The 19719-nt window shown below is 35.3% G+C and overlaps 1 protein-coding gene and 1 long non-coding RNA gene across 5 annotated transcripts in view; both read right to left on the reverse strand.

Moving 5' to 3' along the window:
- LOC308654458 overlaps positions 1–19719 on the reverse strand; it is a 1408498-nt gene that overhangs the window by 542810 nt on the left and 845969 nt on the right. The gene's annotated exons all lie outside the window — the stretch shown is intronic.
- DIAPH3 (diaphanous related formin 3) overlaps positions 1–19719 on the reverse strand; it is a gene marked incomplete at its 3' end in the record, with an annotated part of 478285 nt that overhangs the window by 404626 nt on the left and 53940 nt on the right. For 3 of the 4 annotated variants that reach the window (XM_081278662.1, XM_081278661.1, XM_081278660.1), the window contains one exon: positions 12252–12428. The exons of the other annotated variant lie outside the window; for it this stretch is intronic. In XM_081278662.1, coding sequence (XP_081134788.1) covers positions 12252–12428 — 177 coding nt within the window. The remainder of the gene's footprint in view (positions 1–12251; positions 12429–19719) is intronic. 4 annotated transcript variants of the gene reach the window in all.

The following is a 19719-nucleotide window of genomic DNA, read 5'->3' on the forward strand; positions in this document are numbered from 1 at the left end:
TATTTACTACCATGAATGGTTTGCTGACAAAAAGTAGGAAATTTCATGACCCTTTCCAGGTCATTATACACTCTAAAGTAGGACAGACTAAATGAATCATATCTAATTCTATAATTCAGCAATTTTTTTTTAAATTTCAGATGGGGTTTAGAAATAATTAGAATGATCCAAAACACAATTATTACTATCTTTCATATTCAAGATGTCAACAAATAAATTTTAAAAATACCTTTACCTCCCATCCATTTTTACTGTTTCAATATAAATATTTATAACAATCTATTTTATATAAATGTGATTATAAACAGGCAAAGTTTTTGGTTTTATCAATAGTTGAGTTCAGTTTTCTTGTTTCTCCTCACACTGTCTTTACTCAATTTCATTAAAATTAATAGGAAGTCAGGTGGCTGGATCTAAACTGCAAGAGAGGAAGACACACAGACATCATGAAAAAACAAGGGAGGAAAGTGCCCCATACAAATCAGGATACTATACCACCTGATTCACACTTCCTGCTTAGCATTGTTTTTGCAATTCTGGGTCTTTTATTTTTCCATATGAATTTCATGATTGCTTTATCTATTTCTACAAGAAATGCCATTGGGATTTTGATTGGCATTGCATTAAACCTATAGAGAACTTTTGGTAATATCGCCATTTTGATGATGTTAGTTCTGCCTATCCATGAACAGGGTATATTTTTCCATCTTCTGAGATCTTCTTCTATTTCTCTCTTTAGGGTTCTGTAGTTTTCATTGTATAAGTCTTTCACGTCTTTTGTTAGGTTGATTCCCAAGTATTTTTTTTTTTTTTGAGGATATTGTGAATGGAGTGTTTTTCCTCATTTCCATTTCAGAGGATTTGTCGCTGATATACAGGAATGCCATTGATTTATGCGTGTTGATTTTATATCCTGCCACTTTGCTAAATTCATTTATTAGCTCTGATAGTTTCTTTGTAGACCCTTTTGGGTCTGCTAGGTATAGAATCATGTCATCTGCAAATAGTGATAATTTAAGTTCTTCTTTTCCTATTTTTATGCCTTTAATTTCTTTCGTCTAATTGCTCTGGCCAGTGTTTCGAGAACTATGTTGAACAGAAGTGGTAAGAGAGGGCATCCCTGTCTTGTTCCAGATTTTAGAGGGAATGCCTTCAATTTTCCTCCATTCAGAATGATGCTAGCCTGAGGCTTAGCATAGATTGCTTTTACAATGTTGAGGTAAGTTCCTGTTATCCCTAGTTTTTCTAGAGTTTTGAACATAAAGGGATGCTGTACTTTGTAGAATGCTTTTTCTGCATCTATCGAGATGATCATATGGTTCTTATTTTTAAGTCTATTGATGTGGTGAATAACATTTATTGATTTCCGTATATTGAACCAGCCTTGCATCCCAGGGATGAATCCTACTTGATCATGGTGCACAATTTTTTTGATATGTTTTTGAATCCGAACTCATCTGCTTTTTCAACTTTTCAAGACAAATAATCTGGGCTGTGGATGTGGCTCAGTGGTAGAGTGCTTGTCTAGCATGTGTAAGGCACTGGGTTCGATCCCTAGCACCACATAAAAATAAAACAAAATAAAAAATTAAAGTGTTGTGTCCATGTAAAACTAAAAGAAAATTCTAAAAAAACAAATAACCATTTCCTTGCAAATTACATACAGAAGAAAACAGCGGTTTGACTTCAGATCCAAAGAGTGACCTTTCTATAGGAAAAAAAACAGGACTGAGAAATGACCTTCCCAGTTGAGGAAGATGTGCCTGCAAACCTCCTGGTTGGTCGAACAGCATGGTAAAACATTACTGTAATGTTTATCTTTTTAAAATTTCTAACAATTTTATTGGTACTGCAAACTGTCACCAAGCAAAAATCACAGCTCCTCAATCATTTATTTTCTCATTTATCTAGATCTAGAAAAAACAAACACACATTGACATTATCCCCCAACAAACACAACCCATGAACCCACATGACAATCTCCTTGCACTATTGTCCTCTTCGTCCTATTTGGATCATTTGGATTGCTCTTAAACCACCTTCCCTTGAACTTTTTGACTTATACTCAATAGTGAAAGAAAAAAGATGAAAACTAACAGATCAGAAAAAGCATTCCCACAGAACCTCTCTCATTTGATATTACCAACCTTAAATATGCCTTTTAGTTGGTGAAATATTAAAAATGCTCATAATATAGGAAAGTAGAATTGTAATAATATTAATACTTAAAATAAGTGCTGGTGGGACTATACAGCAGTCAATAAACACAAGAACTGACAAAAAGAGGTCTTTGTTGGTTTTTCTTTACATGCAGTCTCCTGGTGACCCTTACAGTATGTCTTATGTGCTTAACCCAATAGGCACTCATTTAGTTGACTAGAGGAAGAGCTATGCATAAATCCCTAAACACCAAGGATTAAAGAAAAAAGGGTAGAAAAAAGAAAAATTGTCATTGGTGTGTACCAAAGAGTGGCAACGTAGACCAAATTTAGATAGATGAATCCTACTCCCACTGACAATATTAAAAAGTACCAAGCATACATAGTAGTGTTTGATTTTATCTGTTCACTTGAGTTCTTCTTTTTTCCTCTGGATCCTAAGTTTACCCCAGGCAAAGATATTCTGTTGAATGAACTACAAAGCTCTGAGAACACAAGACAGTGGGGATGTAGCTCAGTGGTAGAGTGCTTGCTTAGTGTATGTGAGGCCCTGGGTTTGATCCCCAGCACTGCAAAAAAGAAAGATAAACACAAAAATATACTGATATTTAACTCCATGAAGACTCACATATCATTTGATTATTTCAACATGGTATTTACCAAAGCAAGAAAGAAACAAATCAACACATTTGACAATTCACTACTGAATATATACAATATGTTCAAGGCACTATGAGCACAAAAATGAGTAAGGATAAATGTTTATGATCCAATAAAATAAGTTTCTGACAAAAAAAAAGACTGGAAAATTGTCTCATGAAACAAGAAATGAATGTAGCATATACAGTTTCACTCATATAATCAATAACACAGGACATACTTAATTTGAAGGATAAAAAATTAACAGAGTCAAGTGTCTACCCTATAGAACTTGCCAGTCTAGTGAGGACAAGCCAATTTAATGTAAATATAATGCAAAAACCAGGGGGGGACTTTCCTAAATATTTTTGGACAAGAGGAAAAAATAATAATACTTTTTCTGGAGTATAAGAAAAGGCATCTTAAAATTGGCCAGTCTGAGCCTCATTCTGAGAGCAGAATAAAACATTTTGGAGAATAAAGCAAGTATCAGGCAAGCACAAAGAAGTTTTCAGCAAAGAACATCTTCTACCTCTAATTCAGGTTGCTTATTATTTAATTCTATTTGGAATAAAATCTAAGATACAAAAAAAAACATTCTAAATAGTCAAAGACAACTCATAAAACTTTTAATAGTACAAAAGTACTCAGTGCAAAGAAAAAAGTTATAAAACCAAAAAAAATGGAAAAATAAGTTATTATTCACAAGTATTCTGATTATATACACAGAACGTTTGAGTGAATCTACAAACAAAAACTAGTGAGAAGGGCTGGGGTTGTGGCTCAGCAGTAGAGTGCCTGCCTCACACGTGTGAGGCACTGGGTTCAATCCTCAGCACCACATAAAAATAAACAAAATAAAGACATTGTGTCCATCTACAACTAAAAAATAAAATAAAATAAAAACCACTAATGAGAGTTCAACAAGGTTACTGAATACCAAACCAAACTCAAACAAAATTATTTTTATTAGAAAGCATGCTTAACCAAGGAAGTAAAAGACAACAGAAATTATAGAACACTGAAGAAAGAAATTGAAGGAGACCTTAGAATATGGAGAGACTTCCCATCTTGGACAGACAGAATTAATACTGTCAAAATGACCATGTACAAAAATCAATAAACAGATTTAATGCAATCACCATAAAAATCCCAACAAGTCCTTAAATTCATTTGGAATAATAAGAGATCCAGAATAACCAAGTAATATTGAATAAGAAAAGAAACACAGGGGGCATCACAATAGTTGATGTGAAATTATACTACAGAACTATAATAACAAAAGCAGCATGGTATGGGCATAAAAATCAACTCGAAAACCAATGGAACGTAATAGAAGACTCAGAAAAACCCACATACTTAAAGCTGACATTTGACAAAGGTGCCAAAATTATATTCTGGAGAAAAAACAACCTTTTAACAAATGGAAAAACTACATAGCTATTTGGAGAAATATGAAACTAGATCCCTATTTCTCCCTGTTCACAAAAGTCAAATGAAAATGGATTAAAGACAGGAATTAGACCAGAAACCTTGTAACTAACAGAAGAAAAGATAGGGTCAAAACTCTATCATACTGGTGTTGGGTCAGACTTCCTTAACAAGACCCCCAAAACTCAAGAAACTAAGTCAAGAATCAATATGTGGGATGACATCAAATATAAAGCTTCTGCACAGCCACAGAAATTATTAAAAGCATGAAGAGAGAGCCTACAGAATGGGAGAAAATCTTTAGTCATCTACCTGCCCTTGGATAGGTTATTAATATCCAGGATATAAAAATAATATAAAAAACAACCTAATCAATAAATAGGTAAAAGAACTAAATAGAATTTCTCAAAAGAAACACAAATGGCCAACAAATAGATGAAAAATGTTCAACGTCTCTAGCAATCAGGGAAATGCAAATCAAAACTACACTAAGATTTCATCTCACTCCAGTCAGAATGGCAATGATCAAGAATACAAACAATAATAAATGCCAACAATAAGGTGGAGAAAAGAGTACACTTATACATTGTTTAAGGGACTGCACTCTGGAACACAGTATGAAGATTCCTCAAAAACCTAGAAATGAAACCACCATTTGACCCAGCTATCCCACTCCTTGGTATTTTTCCCAAAGAACTAAAATTCTCATACTGTAGTGATACAGCCACCTCAATGTTTATAGCAGCACAATTGACTCTAGCTAAATAATGGATTCAACCCTGATGTCAATCAATAAATGAATGGATGAATAAATAGTGGTATATATAACTGATGAAGTTCTATTAGCCATAAAGAATAAAATTATGGCATTTGCTTGTAAATTGATAGAAATGAAGAACATCATGCTAACTGAAATAAGCCAGACTCAGAAACTCAAAGGTCAATTGCTTTCTCTCATATGCAGAAGCTAAAGTAAACTAAAGGAGAGGAGGAGGGAAGGATATCACAAAAATATAGGGAAGATCAATAGTGTAGGAAATCAAGAGGAAGAGTGAAAGGATGGGAAAGGGAGACAATGCAGAATGAATTATTAAATCAGATTATGTACCTACACTGGGAATTTCACCTTTATGTAGAAGTAAAAATAATCAATCAAATTTAAATAAATAAATGAGCAAAAAAGAAGTCTAATAGAGTAGAAGAAGGAGAATGGTAGAGGGAAGGGAGGATGGGAGAAGTAAGAGAGAGGGAAAAGAGGGAATGGTGAACTGAAATCAAATTCCATTCATCTATGATTTTGTCAGGATGAATGCAACTAGTATGTATAACTATAACGCTCTAATATAAGTAAACTATATTCTGATTTAAAAAAAGAAGAGTGCTTAAATATAAGCAATAAACCTAGGAATAACTAATGAAAGATGTGAAATTTTAAATAATTTCACCAAAAGTGAAAAGATGGAACTCAGAATGGAACAAGATATTGGCAATACACAAACTGGACATGTGGGTATCATTTATGATGTGTAAAAATTCTACAAATCAATAAGAGAAAGACAATATCCCCCCAAAATAGTAAATGATATGAACATTCAAAAAGTTCACAAAAATGTAGATTAAACAATCAATAGACATGTGACAAGATGTTCTTATGATAAAAGAACATAACTTGTACTTATGATAAAAAAAATCATTTAAAGTACAAAGTATCCCATTTACATTCAACAGACTTGCAAAATTTAAGAAGTCTTAAAAAAGCAATGAAAAAAGAGGGACATTCTCCAAATTAGCCACCCGGAAATCTTCAAAAGCATCAAATTCATAAAATCTGAGCAAAGACAGATACTATTCCTGACTGAAGATTTTTAAAACATGACAACTAAACACAATGCATGACTCTGAACCAGATTACTTTTTTATAAAGGGCATCATTGGTACTGCTAGTAAAACTTGAACAATGTCTTAGGATTCTTTGGTAGAAACCAATTAGTGTTAACTTTCTCATTTGAGTTGTAGTTGTATTATAGTTACAATGATGAGTCCTTATTTGTAGAAAATATACACTCAACCATTGGAGGATTATGGGACACTGAGTCAGCCCTTACTGATCTTGTCTTAGCCCAAACCTAACTTTTCAGCTGATATTTGAGCCTGCAGATAACTAGTCCCAGTCTGAATTCTGTCTTTTCAGTTTTGATGGGGTTTCAAGCACAGCAGTATAAAACTCAATGTGGTAAGATTTATCAATTATTTTATGATTTGTGCCTTTTGTATATTATTGAAGAAATCCTTTTCTATCCTGTCATTGAGTCAGCAACTTATCTTCAAGTAGTTCACAGGAAAAGGGGTGTTTTTGTACATTACTACACAGAAAAATGTTTAGTTCACAAATGAGAATGAAAAGTACCCACTATTCGCCTCCAGGAAAAATTAAATTGGAAGCAATATAAGGGACTTCAATTATATCTATGGCTATATTATGTTCTTTATATTTTTAAATGCCTAAAGTATTCTAATTAGGAAAATACTCCTGAAGTATATTCCACTTTAGATTATACATTGAAAATTATTTCAAAATCAAATGTGAGTACTATTAGTATTATCCACATTGTTTCCCCTCACTAAAAAGACAATATATGCATTAGTCATCTAAGCTCTTGATGCAGGAGACACTTCACCATATGCCTAAAAGATGATGATGACATCAAATAAATGTGTCTTCTCCTACTTTATAATAAAGCTCAATAAATATCTTCCCAGGAAAAGATTAAAGCATCATTCTTTATACCTGAGTACTTTGAGCAATTTGATTAGACCATTTTCCACCACATAATTTTGGACAAGAAGTCCAGAAGTTAATTTTTGTCAGAATGATTCTGAAGTGATTGGCACTCATTTAATGCCTGTTAATGATAGCATTCTGATACATAACCCTGCTTGCAAAGCTTCATTCTCTCAACTGAAAGTGAGAAAATGAAAAAATGTATGAATGCATGAAAAATCTCTTCCACTCATTATTTTAATGTTTTTGTGTTATTGGGAAGACTAGCAATTAAAGTTAATCTCCATCTAATCTTAGGATCTGAACAGAAATATAATATCTTACAAATCTTAAAAGTTAGGACACTGCACTTAGCTTAACAAACTCAACAGACATTTATTGGGGATTTTGATACCACATTAAGTTAATCTAGTGTAGAGACAGATATATTTTTAAAAAGAACTCTTGACTCGAGCACTGCAGCTCTGACAAGCAGGATAAGCAATGCTCAAATCTGGGAGGGAATAGACAGATACTAAAGAAGAGTAATGTTGGGCTAAGGAACAGAGTTAGAAAGATGAATGGAGAAAGCCACTGCAATACCCCAGTAAGAGTTAATAAAACTTTAATGAAAGCAGGGGAGAAATGTAATCAGAGCTAATAAGGACATAGAAGTAAATGGATGAGACCAATGCTTTAATAGTATCAAGTTGATTCAGATTTCAGTGTGTGCTTCCCAGTCAGAGAACTAAAGAAGGAAGGAATAGAAATCTATTGTTGTTTTTTAAGGAATATAATACATTCAGTTTCTGTGTGTTAAGGTTTATCACCTTTTAAAGAGCTGGATTGAAGCTGCTCTTCTATAGAAGACACAGAAAGGTATCAAAATATAGGGGACAGTCTACAACACAGAAGGGCTCCAGTCTCCTAGGAAGAACACAGAAAAAAAAAAAAAAAAAAAAAAAAAAAAACGCAGTGGATAAAGATAATACAGGGGGCCATGGACCAGAAGCAACACTCAGAGGAAATAAAAGAACAGATAGCAGAGGAGATATGGAAAGAACCATTCAGAAAGGATGAAAATCAGGCAAGAAAAAAGGTATCACACTTCCCAAAGCGAATAAAGAAATGCCAGTGAGTGAAAATGGTCAGCAATATCACATGTTGCAAAAATGATTAAAATATCAAAAAGTTGTTTACAGTTAAAGGAATAAATGCCCCAAACAAAACAGCTAGAAAAATACAAGGTATTGATAGAAACCACCAGAGTAAACCACTCTTTTTGTAGCAGACAGGATTTGGAAGAAACATGATGATATTATTAGCTTCCCAAAACAATATGTATCCCAGGGGTGGTTCAGGCCTGAGAAATCCAAGAAATATTGCTTACAAAAGGTAACCCCATCAGAGTAATATATTCACAGAACACAAGGCAGATAGCCAACAAAGGAAAAGTCACCAGTGACATGGGAACTACAGGTGAGATTAGGAGGAGGTAGGCCAGAGGAGCAAAGAAACAGCACATGTAATCTTCCACACCTATGGCAGACAGAATGGCCCACACAGAGAGGTATACTGCCCTAATCCCTGGACCCTGTATATATGAATTACATTATATGGACTGTGCAAATGTAAATAACATAATGAATCTTACAATAATTATCTGGGTTTATCTGGAAAACATAAAGGGGACCAATTAAAGCAGAAAACTTTCTCTAACAGAGGAAGAAGATTTGCACATCAAAACAAGTAGTCAGAAATTGTAAGCATAAGACAGATTCAATGTATCTGAGATACAGGGGATCTCTAGAAACTAAAAGCAGTCCCCAACTGTTAGTCATCAAGGAAACAGGAACATCAAGTCCTACAACTGCAAGGAATTGGATCCTGCCAACAACAACTATAAACCTGGAAGATCCTTCACAAAGTCTGTACTGGGAGCCTAGCCAGCTGGCACTGGTTTCAGCTTCAAGAAACCCACAGAACCAATGAGGTCAAGCTGGATTTCTAATCTACACAACTATTGTCCATTTATGTTGTTTTGAACCCCTAAATCCATGGCAATTTGCACCAGCAGCAATAAGAAATTAATATAACATCCCAGGATACCAATGGTGCTTATAAATGCCCTAGAGCAGGAAGTACCTGTCTCTCCTCATCTCCAGTCTTATCCTGGAGGAGACAGATTCAGTCTAGAAAGTAGGGCAGAAAGGCAAGGATAGGAAGCAGAAGCCAACCACACCACAACAGCAGAGCCTTCTGCAGGCTCCAAGCAAAGCAAGCTGGCAAAAGAAAAAAAGCAACTGTTTTCTTGGGATGAAAACCAAGTTATTTAACCTAAGCCATGGTTTTTACCACCTACAGCAATAAAGCTGTAGGACCTGCCTGGAATTTTATTCAGGGTCAGGGAAAAATAAGTTGAGAGAGCAAGAGCTGGAGGCAAAAGCTGGAATAAACAAGTCACTTTCAGCTTCAAAACCCACCTATGTGTATCTACAAGCAGTATAAAAGGAACCACTGGAAGAAACTCCAGAAATCAACTATACAGACAGTGATGAACACAACTATTTCACATTATATCTAAGATCCACAAAGGAACCAAGATAGGCTTTTGGGTAAAGAGTTTTGGGTAAAACTCCAACTTTCCCCAAAGACAAATGGGGAAAGAGTCCTTAAAAAGTAGAACCAAAAGCTCATCACTACTTCAGGAAAGCATACAAAAACTAGGCTATTATAGAGACACAGTAAACCCATATCCTAAGTAAAAGCTAAATGAGTACAAATGTTCAAGTCTTATGCTGTACTTCACATTCATTAAGTTATTAAGTCAACACAGTCTTCCAAAAGGACTGTCTTCAGGAGAAAAAAGAAGCATTCTCCAAAACCAAGTTTTTACTTCATATAAAAATTAAACTTTTGATAAATTGATAAGTAATAATATATATTTTTTAATTGGATACCACCAAAACAAAGAACTATATACAATTTTTAGCATGAAATTTCCAAAGGTGCAAGTGCCAAAAAGTTAACATGGCCAATTATTAAGTGTAACTTTCTCAAACAGTTTTTATTAATGGAGATATGTGTAAGAAAAAAAAAATCAAATCCAGTTGAATCATTCTTCACATAGAAACAGTTTTAAGTTTGTAAAAATAATTTTTTTTTAAATGTGGCACCCTGAAAAGTCTCATTAATATCACTGATTGACATTTAGAGGAGGAAAAGATCCTTCTCAACTTCTTTGGTTTTCAGCTTTGGAATCAACAGCACCTTTTCCCTTCAGCATATTGTGATTTACTCAGAGAATCAGTAAGGAAAGTAAAGAATCTGTTTCTTATTTTTGAACAATAACTTAGTGAGGCAGACTCATTCCTTAGCGTACTGAATAGTCCTACCAAAGCAACAGTTTCACTTTATTTCTGCTGAGCAAAGTAAAACCTTGACTGCAAAAGATCTGCCTCGGGCAGACCTGTTCTAGGTTTAACAAGGGATCTAGCCCACTTATCAAAGAAGTATTCTGTCAATACTTCAAAAATTCATATTTCCATCTGCCCCATAGTCTTACTAAAATTGACAAATCATCTTCCTTTCCTGGGTAACAGCAACATCAACAACAAAAATAACAAACTATATTGAATACTTCCTGGGTAGTTTTCCTTTTAACTGTGTGTGGTAATAAAATGTGGTTTCCATGAATCTTTAACATCAACAGGCTCCTTCCTCTGCTTATTCATATGTCACCTACTACTAAGACCAAAAAACGTAAGGTAGTCACAAGTGAGCCATAAAACTACCATTCCAAAATTTCAAGGGTTATGAAAATAAGTGATTCCTTTTACAGCGCATGGAAAAGAGGAAGAAAGGGGCACTTTACCATCCTAAGTCACTAACAGTACACTAAAGAGAGCTAGTTTCATACAAACCTTACCAATAGTGGAAAAGGCTACCAAAAGGAGAAAAGGTTGTTTTTTCTGGTTCTTGGTTGAAAATATATCAACTCATAGTGTGAAAAGAGTGGAGACGGAGTTATACATATGTGGTTAACAAACCAAAACTAGCATTTCAACAAGACCAGGCATAGTCTAGGGTTCATGCAAAAATACTACTATGCTCAGTGATAAATAGTTAGGAATCACTGACACTATGAAAAACCCTTTGAAGGCACAAACTAGGCATGGATTCTTTCTGGTGTCTTCTGAACCTCCATGTGTAATACTGGACACAAATCTTGTGATGAATAAAAAATAAGGCAGCATAACGGCAAATACGTCACTGATTTCAGCTGATCAGTTAGACCAGCTGTTCACTCTCGCGGTGGAAATGAAGTTCCTCTTGGTGAAATGGGCTAGCTATAGAATAAAAGCTAAGAAAGGCAGGGTGCAAAAACACCACAGGACACAGAAAGTAATTTCAAAAACGGGGTGGAGTGGGCTAGATGAGCTATCAATTTCTCTAAAAATTGATAAGGCAGTCAAAAACAATACACAGAAGAACAGACATAACCAGAGTAAGTCATGATTCAGAAAAAGAGACAATTCCTCAGGATGACACACAAAATCCTCTCCTAATCTGACTCAAGTTATCACTCCAATCTAATTTATCTGACCTCTGTTTTTCACCTAGCTCTACACCGGAGCTCACTGTCATTTCATTATTCTCAAAGATTTCCCCCACCCTCTGCCTACACAAATCCTATCCTGAGTTGAGACCTGGCTTCCTTCACCATTTCTACTAAATTTTCCTAAACTACTTAATACTCTATCTATTGTGGTTTTCACAGAAAGTAATTAGATATATCAAAAACTAATGTAGTTCTATCTACAATGAACTTATAAAGAACTTAATTATTAAATTCTACTTTCTGACATTTCTTACTCATTTTTCACATGTTTGTTGGGAATCCTAGAAGATAAGCAACTTGGAAGTAGGAACTATATATGTAAATAAATTTATTTAGATTAAATTAGCATTTATTTATAGCAAATGACTTCAGTATACATAACATATGGGTTATTAGTCAAATTAGTTTGGAAATACCACAGGTTGACTCAAAGAATCACCTGGCCTCCAATGACACCATGTGTCTCTAGCAGAAAAGGCACACACAAAAAACCATGGTCCAAAAGCCAACTATGGTTGAAGTGCTATCTTCAAAAACATCTGCAATCACCCTATAAAACCTAACTTGCAAATATGTTTGGAGTTCTTTCACAGGAACATAACAAACTTCACATCACTTTATAGAGAATCAAACTTCTTACCATCATCTCTTCAAAAAGCTGTAGGACTTCATTCTCTGACAGTGGCTTTGGGATGTTTCCCATGATCTCTGAAGGTGCTGATGAGCAGTCATGGCCTGCAAACACAGTCTTCACGTTGGGAAGAGGAGTTCTCTCTTTCTTGCTCCCTGGAATTCTTATGCTGGCAAATTTGTCCAGCTACATAGAAAGATAAAAGAGCACACATATAAGCATTCCCTCTCCCAACATTTATCTAATTCCAAAAGTGGAAAAAACAGAGGAAATCATATTGTCACTGTGATTTCAAGAGGAATTCGGAAACAGAATCTTTAATAATAAAAAGTGGTGAAAATTTTTCAGAAATCATCCTATCTAAAAGTAGATGAGAAATCGAACAACCTCAAAAATGATTCCGTCTAATCTTAAAATCATTCAATTACAGATTCTAGTAACAAGTGACCTTTGCTTTATAGAGTAGAAAAACCAAGCAGTTTGACAAAGCCAATTTCCCTAATATAGTGGTGACACCAAATTAGTACTCAGTGTCCTACTCCCAGCCCATCACCAGGCAAGTTCTGGAATAGCATAAACAGGTTGAGAAGCAGGGTGTGACAGGACATGATTAGGAATTATACTGAATTCTACTTATGTCTTTATAGCTTGTTAGCCTGATAACACATTTCTCTTTGTTCAGGCTGGTTTCTACAACATCTACAGAGAAGGTATATTCAAACCTTAGGAAATAAAGCTAGATTTTTGTTGTAAAGAGAATTATCCTACAACTAGATCAAATAGTTCACTGATATTTAAAAATACATAGATACTAGTTTACAAAGCTAATTGTTCATTCAAAAGTGACTGGATTTCACAAGTTCTATTCTACACAAAGAACTCAAACCTCCTATTTCAAGCTTCATAAAATGTCAAAAATGAGATTCCAACATGGCGGCGGGCGCAGAGAGATCAAGTCTCTGAACTCTTCAGCTGTGCGGGCATAGGGAGTCGTAAACAATCTAAATTCTGTTTGCTCAGGATCACGAGGCAATGCTGAACTGACATGGATCTGGGGCGATCAGTCTGGGCCTCTCAGAACACACACTGAGCCCGGATTGGCTGAATTCAAGCTCCCGTTCCCCTGCTTCCTGCAGACAAACAGCTGTGACTCAGCACTAATCCATCCCGCTGAAACAACTGGTCGGCCCTTCTCATCCTACAGAGGTAAATGCCAACCGAGCCTTCATGGGTAGTGGCCACAGCTTTGAAACGGGGCTTGGGAGAGACAGTAAGGACCCACCCGTTGCATTGGTCACCCAGCAAAGGGAAACGAACTGTCGCCATTTGCAAGAGATACCACCATGGCAGAGAACTGACGTCACTAGACTGCGGCGGAGAAGATAACTTCATTGAAACCTGCGGCTACAGCATCAAATAAATTTATAGGAGTAAACAGTAACTCAGCAGTCAAACAGAACAAGAAGTAACATGAGCAACTTGAAAAAGCAAGGAAGAAAAGGAGTACAAACAATGCAGGACAGCCTAAATATTCAGGAGGACCTAGAGGCATCAGAAAAATGGTCATATAAAGAACTCAAGGAACACCTTAGACAGATGGAATGGAACCTTAAAGAGGATACGAGACAGCAAATTCAAGCAGCGAAAGAACACATTGAGAATGAATTACATAAACAGATAAAAGAAGAAGTTAAGCATCTTTATCAGGAGATAGAGATTATAAAAAATAATCAAACAATAATTCTAGAAATGAAGGAAACGATAAACCAAATTAAAAACTCAATTGAGAGTATCACTAACAGAGTGGAGCAAGTAGAAGCCAGAATGTCAGATAATGAAGACAAAATATATCATCTTGAAAAGAGTCTAGCCAACTCAGAAAGGCTGGTAAAAAATCACGAGAAAAACATCCAAGAGTTATGGAATAACATAAAAAAACAAACTTATGAGTCATCGGGATAGAAGAAGGTACAGAGATTCAAACCCAGGAAATGAGTAACCTGCTGAATGAAATAATTACAGAAAACTGTCCAGAAATAAAAAAGGAAACAGATATACAAATTCAAGATGCATACAGGACACCGAGCACACAAAATCACAGTAGACCAACGCCAAGACACATTGTTATGAAGATATCCAATATACAGAACGAAGAGAAAATATTAAAAGCTACAAGAGAAAGGAGGCAGATTACATTCAGGGGTAAACCAATAAGGTTAACAACGGATTTTTCATCACAGACGCTGAAAGCGAGAAGATCCTGGAACAACGTATTTCAAACACTGAAAGACAATGGATGCCAACCAAGAATTCTGTATCCAGCAAAATTAAGCTTCAGGTATGACAACGAAATAAAAATATTTCATGATAAACAAAAGTTAAAAGAATTTGCAGTCAGAAAACCAGCATTGCAAAGCATTTTGAGCAAAACACTACACGAGGAAGAAATGAAAAACAATAACCAAAACCATCAGTGGGAAGTGCCTCGGTAAAGACAGAGGGCGAGGGGAAAGATAATCATGGAGAAACAAACTAAATTTTTTAAAGAAAGGATAAATAATCAAACATGGCTGTAAGTACAAACCATATATCAATAGTAACTCTGAATGTTAATGGCTTAAACTCTCAAATAAAGCAACATAGGCTGGTATCATGGATTAACAAAACAAATCCAACAATATGCTGCCTCCAGGAGACACATCTGATTGGAAAAGACATACACAGGCTGAAGGTGAAAGGATGGGAAAAAATATACCACGCATACGGTCCTCGTAAGCAAGCAGGGGTGGTCATTCTCATATTGAATAAAATCGACTTCAAGACTAAGTTAATCAAAAGGGATAAAGAAGGACATTATATACTGTTAAAAGGAACCATTCACCAACAAGACATAACAATTATCAATATTTATGCACCAAATAATGGTGCTGCGACATTCATAAAACAAATTCTCCTCAAGTTCAAGAATCAAATAGACCACAACACAATAATTAGGGGTGACTTCAACACAACTCTCTCACCATTGGACAGATCCTCCAAACAAAAGTTGGATAAAGAAACTATAGAACTCAATACCACAATCAATAACCTAGACTTAACTGACATATATAGAATATATCAACCATCATCAAATGGATATACTTTTTTCTCAGCAGCACATGGATCCTTCTCAAAAATAGACCATATATTATGCCATAGGGCAACCCTCAGTAAATATAAAGGAGTGGAGATAATACCATGCATTTTATCTGATCATAATGGAATGAAACTGGAAATCAATGATAAAAGAAGGAAGGAAAAATCCTACATCACATGGAAAATGAACAATATGTTACTGAATGATCAATGGGTTACAGAAGACATAAAGGAGGAAATCAAAAAATTCTTAGAGATAAATGAAAATACAGACACAACATATCGGAATCTATGGGACACAATGAAAGCAGTTTTAAGAGGGAAATTCATCGCCTGGTGGTCATTCCCCAAAAAAAGAAAAAAACCAACAAATAAATGAGCTCACACTTCATCTCAAAGCCCTAGAAAAGGAAGAGCAAAATAACAGCAAATGTAGCAGAAGGCAAGAAATAATTAAAATCAGAGCAGAAATCAATGAAATTGAAAGAAAAGAAACTATTGAAAAAATTAACAAAACTAAAAGTTGGTTCTGCGAAAAAATAAATAAGATCGACAGACCTTTAGCCATGCTAACGAAGAGAAGAAGAAGAGAGAACTCAAATTACTAACATACGGGATGAAAAGGGCAATATCACAACAGATGCTACAGAAATACAGAAGACAATTAGAAATTATTTTGAAAACCTATATTCCAATAAAATAAAAGATAGTGAAGACATCGATAAATTTCTTAAGTCATAGGATTTGCCCAGACTGAGTCAGGAGGATACACACAATTTGAACAGACCAATATCAATGGATGAAATTGAAGAAGCCATCAAAAGACTACCAACCAAGAAAAGCCCAGGACCGGATGGGTATACAGCGGAGTTTCACAAAACCTTTAAAGAAGAATTAATACCAATACTTTTCAAGTTATTTCAGGAAATAGAAAAAGAGGGAGCTCTTCCAAATTCATTCTATGAGGCCAACATCACCCTGATTCCGAAACCAGACAAAGACACCTCAAAGAAAGAAAACTACAGACCAATATCTCTAATGAACCTAGATGCAAAAATCCTCAATAAAATTCTGGCGAATCGAATACAAAAACACATCAAAAAAATTGTGCACCATGATTAAGTAGGATTCATCCCTGGGATGCAAGGATGGTTCAATATACAGAAATCAATAAATGTTATTCACCACATCAATAGACTTAAAGATAAGAACCATATGATCATCTCGATAGACGCAGAGAAAGCATTCGACAAAGTACAGCATCCCTTTATGTTCAAAACACTAGAAAAACTAGGGAGAACAGGAACTTACCTCGACATTGTAAAAGCTATCTATGCTAAGCCTCAGGCTAGCATCATTCTGAATGGACAAAAGTTGAAGGCATTCCCTCTAAAATCTGGAACAAGACAGGGATGCCCTCTCTCACCACTTCTATTCAATTTAGTCCTTGAAATACTAGCCAGAGCAATTAGACAGACAAAAGAAATTAAAGGCATAAAAATAGGAAAAGTAGAACTTAAATTATCACTATTTGCGGACGACATGATTCTATACCTAGAAGACCCAAAAGGATCTACAAAGAAACTACTAGAACTAATAAATTAATTCAGCAAAGTGGCAGGATATAAAATCAACACGCATAAATCAAAGGCATTTCTGTATATCAGCGACAAAACTTCTGAAACGGAAATGAGGAAAAACACTCCATTCACAATATCCTCAAAAAAAAAAAAATAAAATACTTGGGAATCAACCTAACGAAAGAGGTGAAAGATTTATACAATGAAAACTACAGAACCCTAAAGAGAGAAGTAGAAGAAGATCTTAGAAGACGGAAAAATATACCCTGTTCATAGATAGGCAGAACTAACATTATCAAAATGGCAATAATACCAAAAGTTCTCTATAGGTTTAATGCAATACCAATCAAAATCCCAAAGGCATTTCTTGTAGAAATAGATAAAGCAATCATGAAATTCATATGGAAAAATAAAAGACCCAGAATAGCAAAAGCAATTCTAAGCAGGAAGTGTGAATCAGGCAGTATAGCGATACCAGATTTCAAACTATATTACAGAGCAATAGTGACAAAAACAGCATGGTACTGGTACCAAAACAGGCGGGTGGACCAATGGTACAGAATAGAGGACACAGAGACTAATCCACAAAACTACAACTATCTTATATTTCATAAAGGGGCTAAAAGCATGCAATGGAAGAAGGATAGCATCTTCAACAAATGGTGTTGGGAAAACTAGAAATCCATATGCAACAAAATGAAACTGAATCCCTTTCTCTCGCCATGCACAAAAGTTAACTCAAAATGGATCAAGGAGCTTGATATCAAATCAGAGACTCTGCGTCTGATAGAAGAAAAAGTTGGCTCCGATCTACATATTGTGGGGTCAGGCTCCAAATTCCTTAATAGAACACCCATAGCACAAGAGTTAATAACAAGAATCAACAAATGGGACTTACTTAAACTAAAAAGTTTTTTCTCAGCAAGAGAAACAATAAGAGAGGTAAATAGGGAGCCTACATCCTGGGAACAAATTTTTACTCCTCACACTTCAGATAGAGCCCTAATATCCAGAGTATACAAAGAACTCAAAAAAATTAGACGATAAGATAACAAATAACCCAATCAACAAATGGGCCAAGGACCTGAACAGACACCTCTCAGAGGAGGATATACAATCAATCAACAAGTACATGAAAAAATGCTCACCATCTCTAGCAGTCAGAGAAATGCAAATCAAAACCACCCTAAGATACCATCTCACTCCAGTAAGATTGGCAGCCACTATGAAGTCAAACAACAACAAGTGCTGGCAAGGATGTAGAGAAAAGGTTACACTTGTACATTGTTGGTGGGACTGCAAATTGGTGCGGCCAATTTGGAAAGCAGTATGGAGATTCCTGGGAAAGCTGGGAATGGAACCACCATTTGACCCTGCTATTGCCCTTCTTGGACTATTCCCTGAAGAACTTAAAAGAGCATGCTACAGGGATACTGCCACATCGATGTTCATAGCAGCACAATTCACAATAGCTAGACTGTGGAACCAACCCAGATGCCCTTCAATAGATGAATGGATAAAAAAGATGTGGCATCTATACACAATGGAGTACTACGCAGCAATAAAAAATGACAAAATCATAGAATTTGCAGGGAAATGGATGGCACTAGATCAGATTATGCTTAGTGAAGCTAGCCAATCCCTAAAAAACAAATACCAAATGTCTTCTTTGATATAATGAGAGCAACTATGAACAGAGTAGGGAGGAAGAGCAGAAAGAAAAGATTAACTTTAAACAGAGACATGAGATGGGAGGGAAAGAGAGAGAAAAGGGAAATTGCATGGAAATGAAGGGAGACCCTCATTGCTATACAAAATCACATATAAGAGGTTGTGAGGGGAATGGGAAAATTAACAAGGAGAGAAATGAATTACAGTAGATGGGGTAGAGAGAGAAGATGTGAGGGAAGGGGAGTGGGGATAGTAGGGGATAGGAAAGGTAGCAGAATACAACAGTCACTAATATGGCAGTATGTAAAAATGTGGATGTGTAACTGACGTGATTCTGCAATATGCATTTGGGGTAAAATTGGGAGTTCATAACCCACTTCAAACTAATGTATGAAATATGATATGTCAAGAGCTTTGTAATGTTGTGAACAACCAATAAAAAAAATAAAATTAAAAAAAATAATAAAAAAATAAAATGTCAAAAATGAAAAGGAAATAACATTTTAAGTATCAAATATAGAAGTACATTTAAAAACATGATCAATGAGTCTGTGAAATGTTCATCATGGCTATATATATTAAATTGTTGTGTTTTTTTAATTAGTTGTTCAAAACATTACATAGCTCTTGACATATCATATTTCATACAATTGATTCAAGTGGGTTATGCACTCCATTTTCCCCCATATACAGATTGCAGAATCACATCGGTTACACATCCACATTTTTACATACTAGTGTCTGGTAACAAATTCAAGATATAGAACTGTACCACTCATTATAATGGGCTGTAGTTATAGATAGTTATTGAATTAAAGGAATATTAAAAATTCAGTTCCTTAGTTGCATATGTAGCTAGTGGCTGTCACATTGGAGTTCTATTGAACACCTAGTATAACCAGTAAAGAAATCTGACACCTAAAAATCTCCATTTAGAAGGAAGGTAAGTCACAGTGATAACTAATTGTTAAAGAAGTGGAACTAAAAACTAAAAGGCAACTCTACATTAATCCTGGTTTCAAAAGCTAGCAGCACAGTTGTAAAGTCAAAGAAGAGATTGCCAGATTCTCAATAACGCTCAGATGATAATA

The sequence above is a fragment of the Spermophilus citellus genome (assembly GCF_964194105.1).
Source record: "Spermophilus citellus genome assembly, chromosome: 1".
NCBI classification, from domain to species: domain Eukaryota; kingdom Metazoa; phylum Chordata; class Mammalia; order Rodentia; family Sciuridae; genus Spermophilus; species Spermophilus citellus.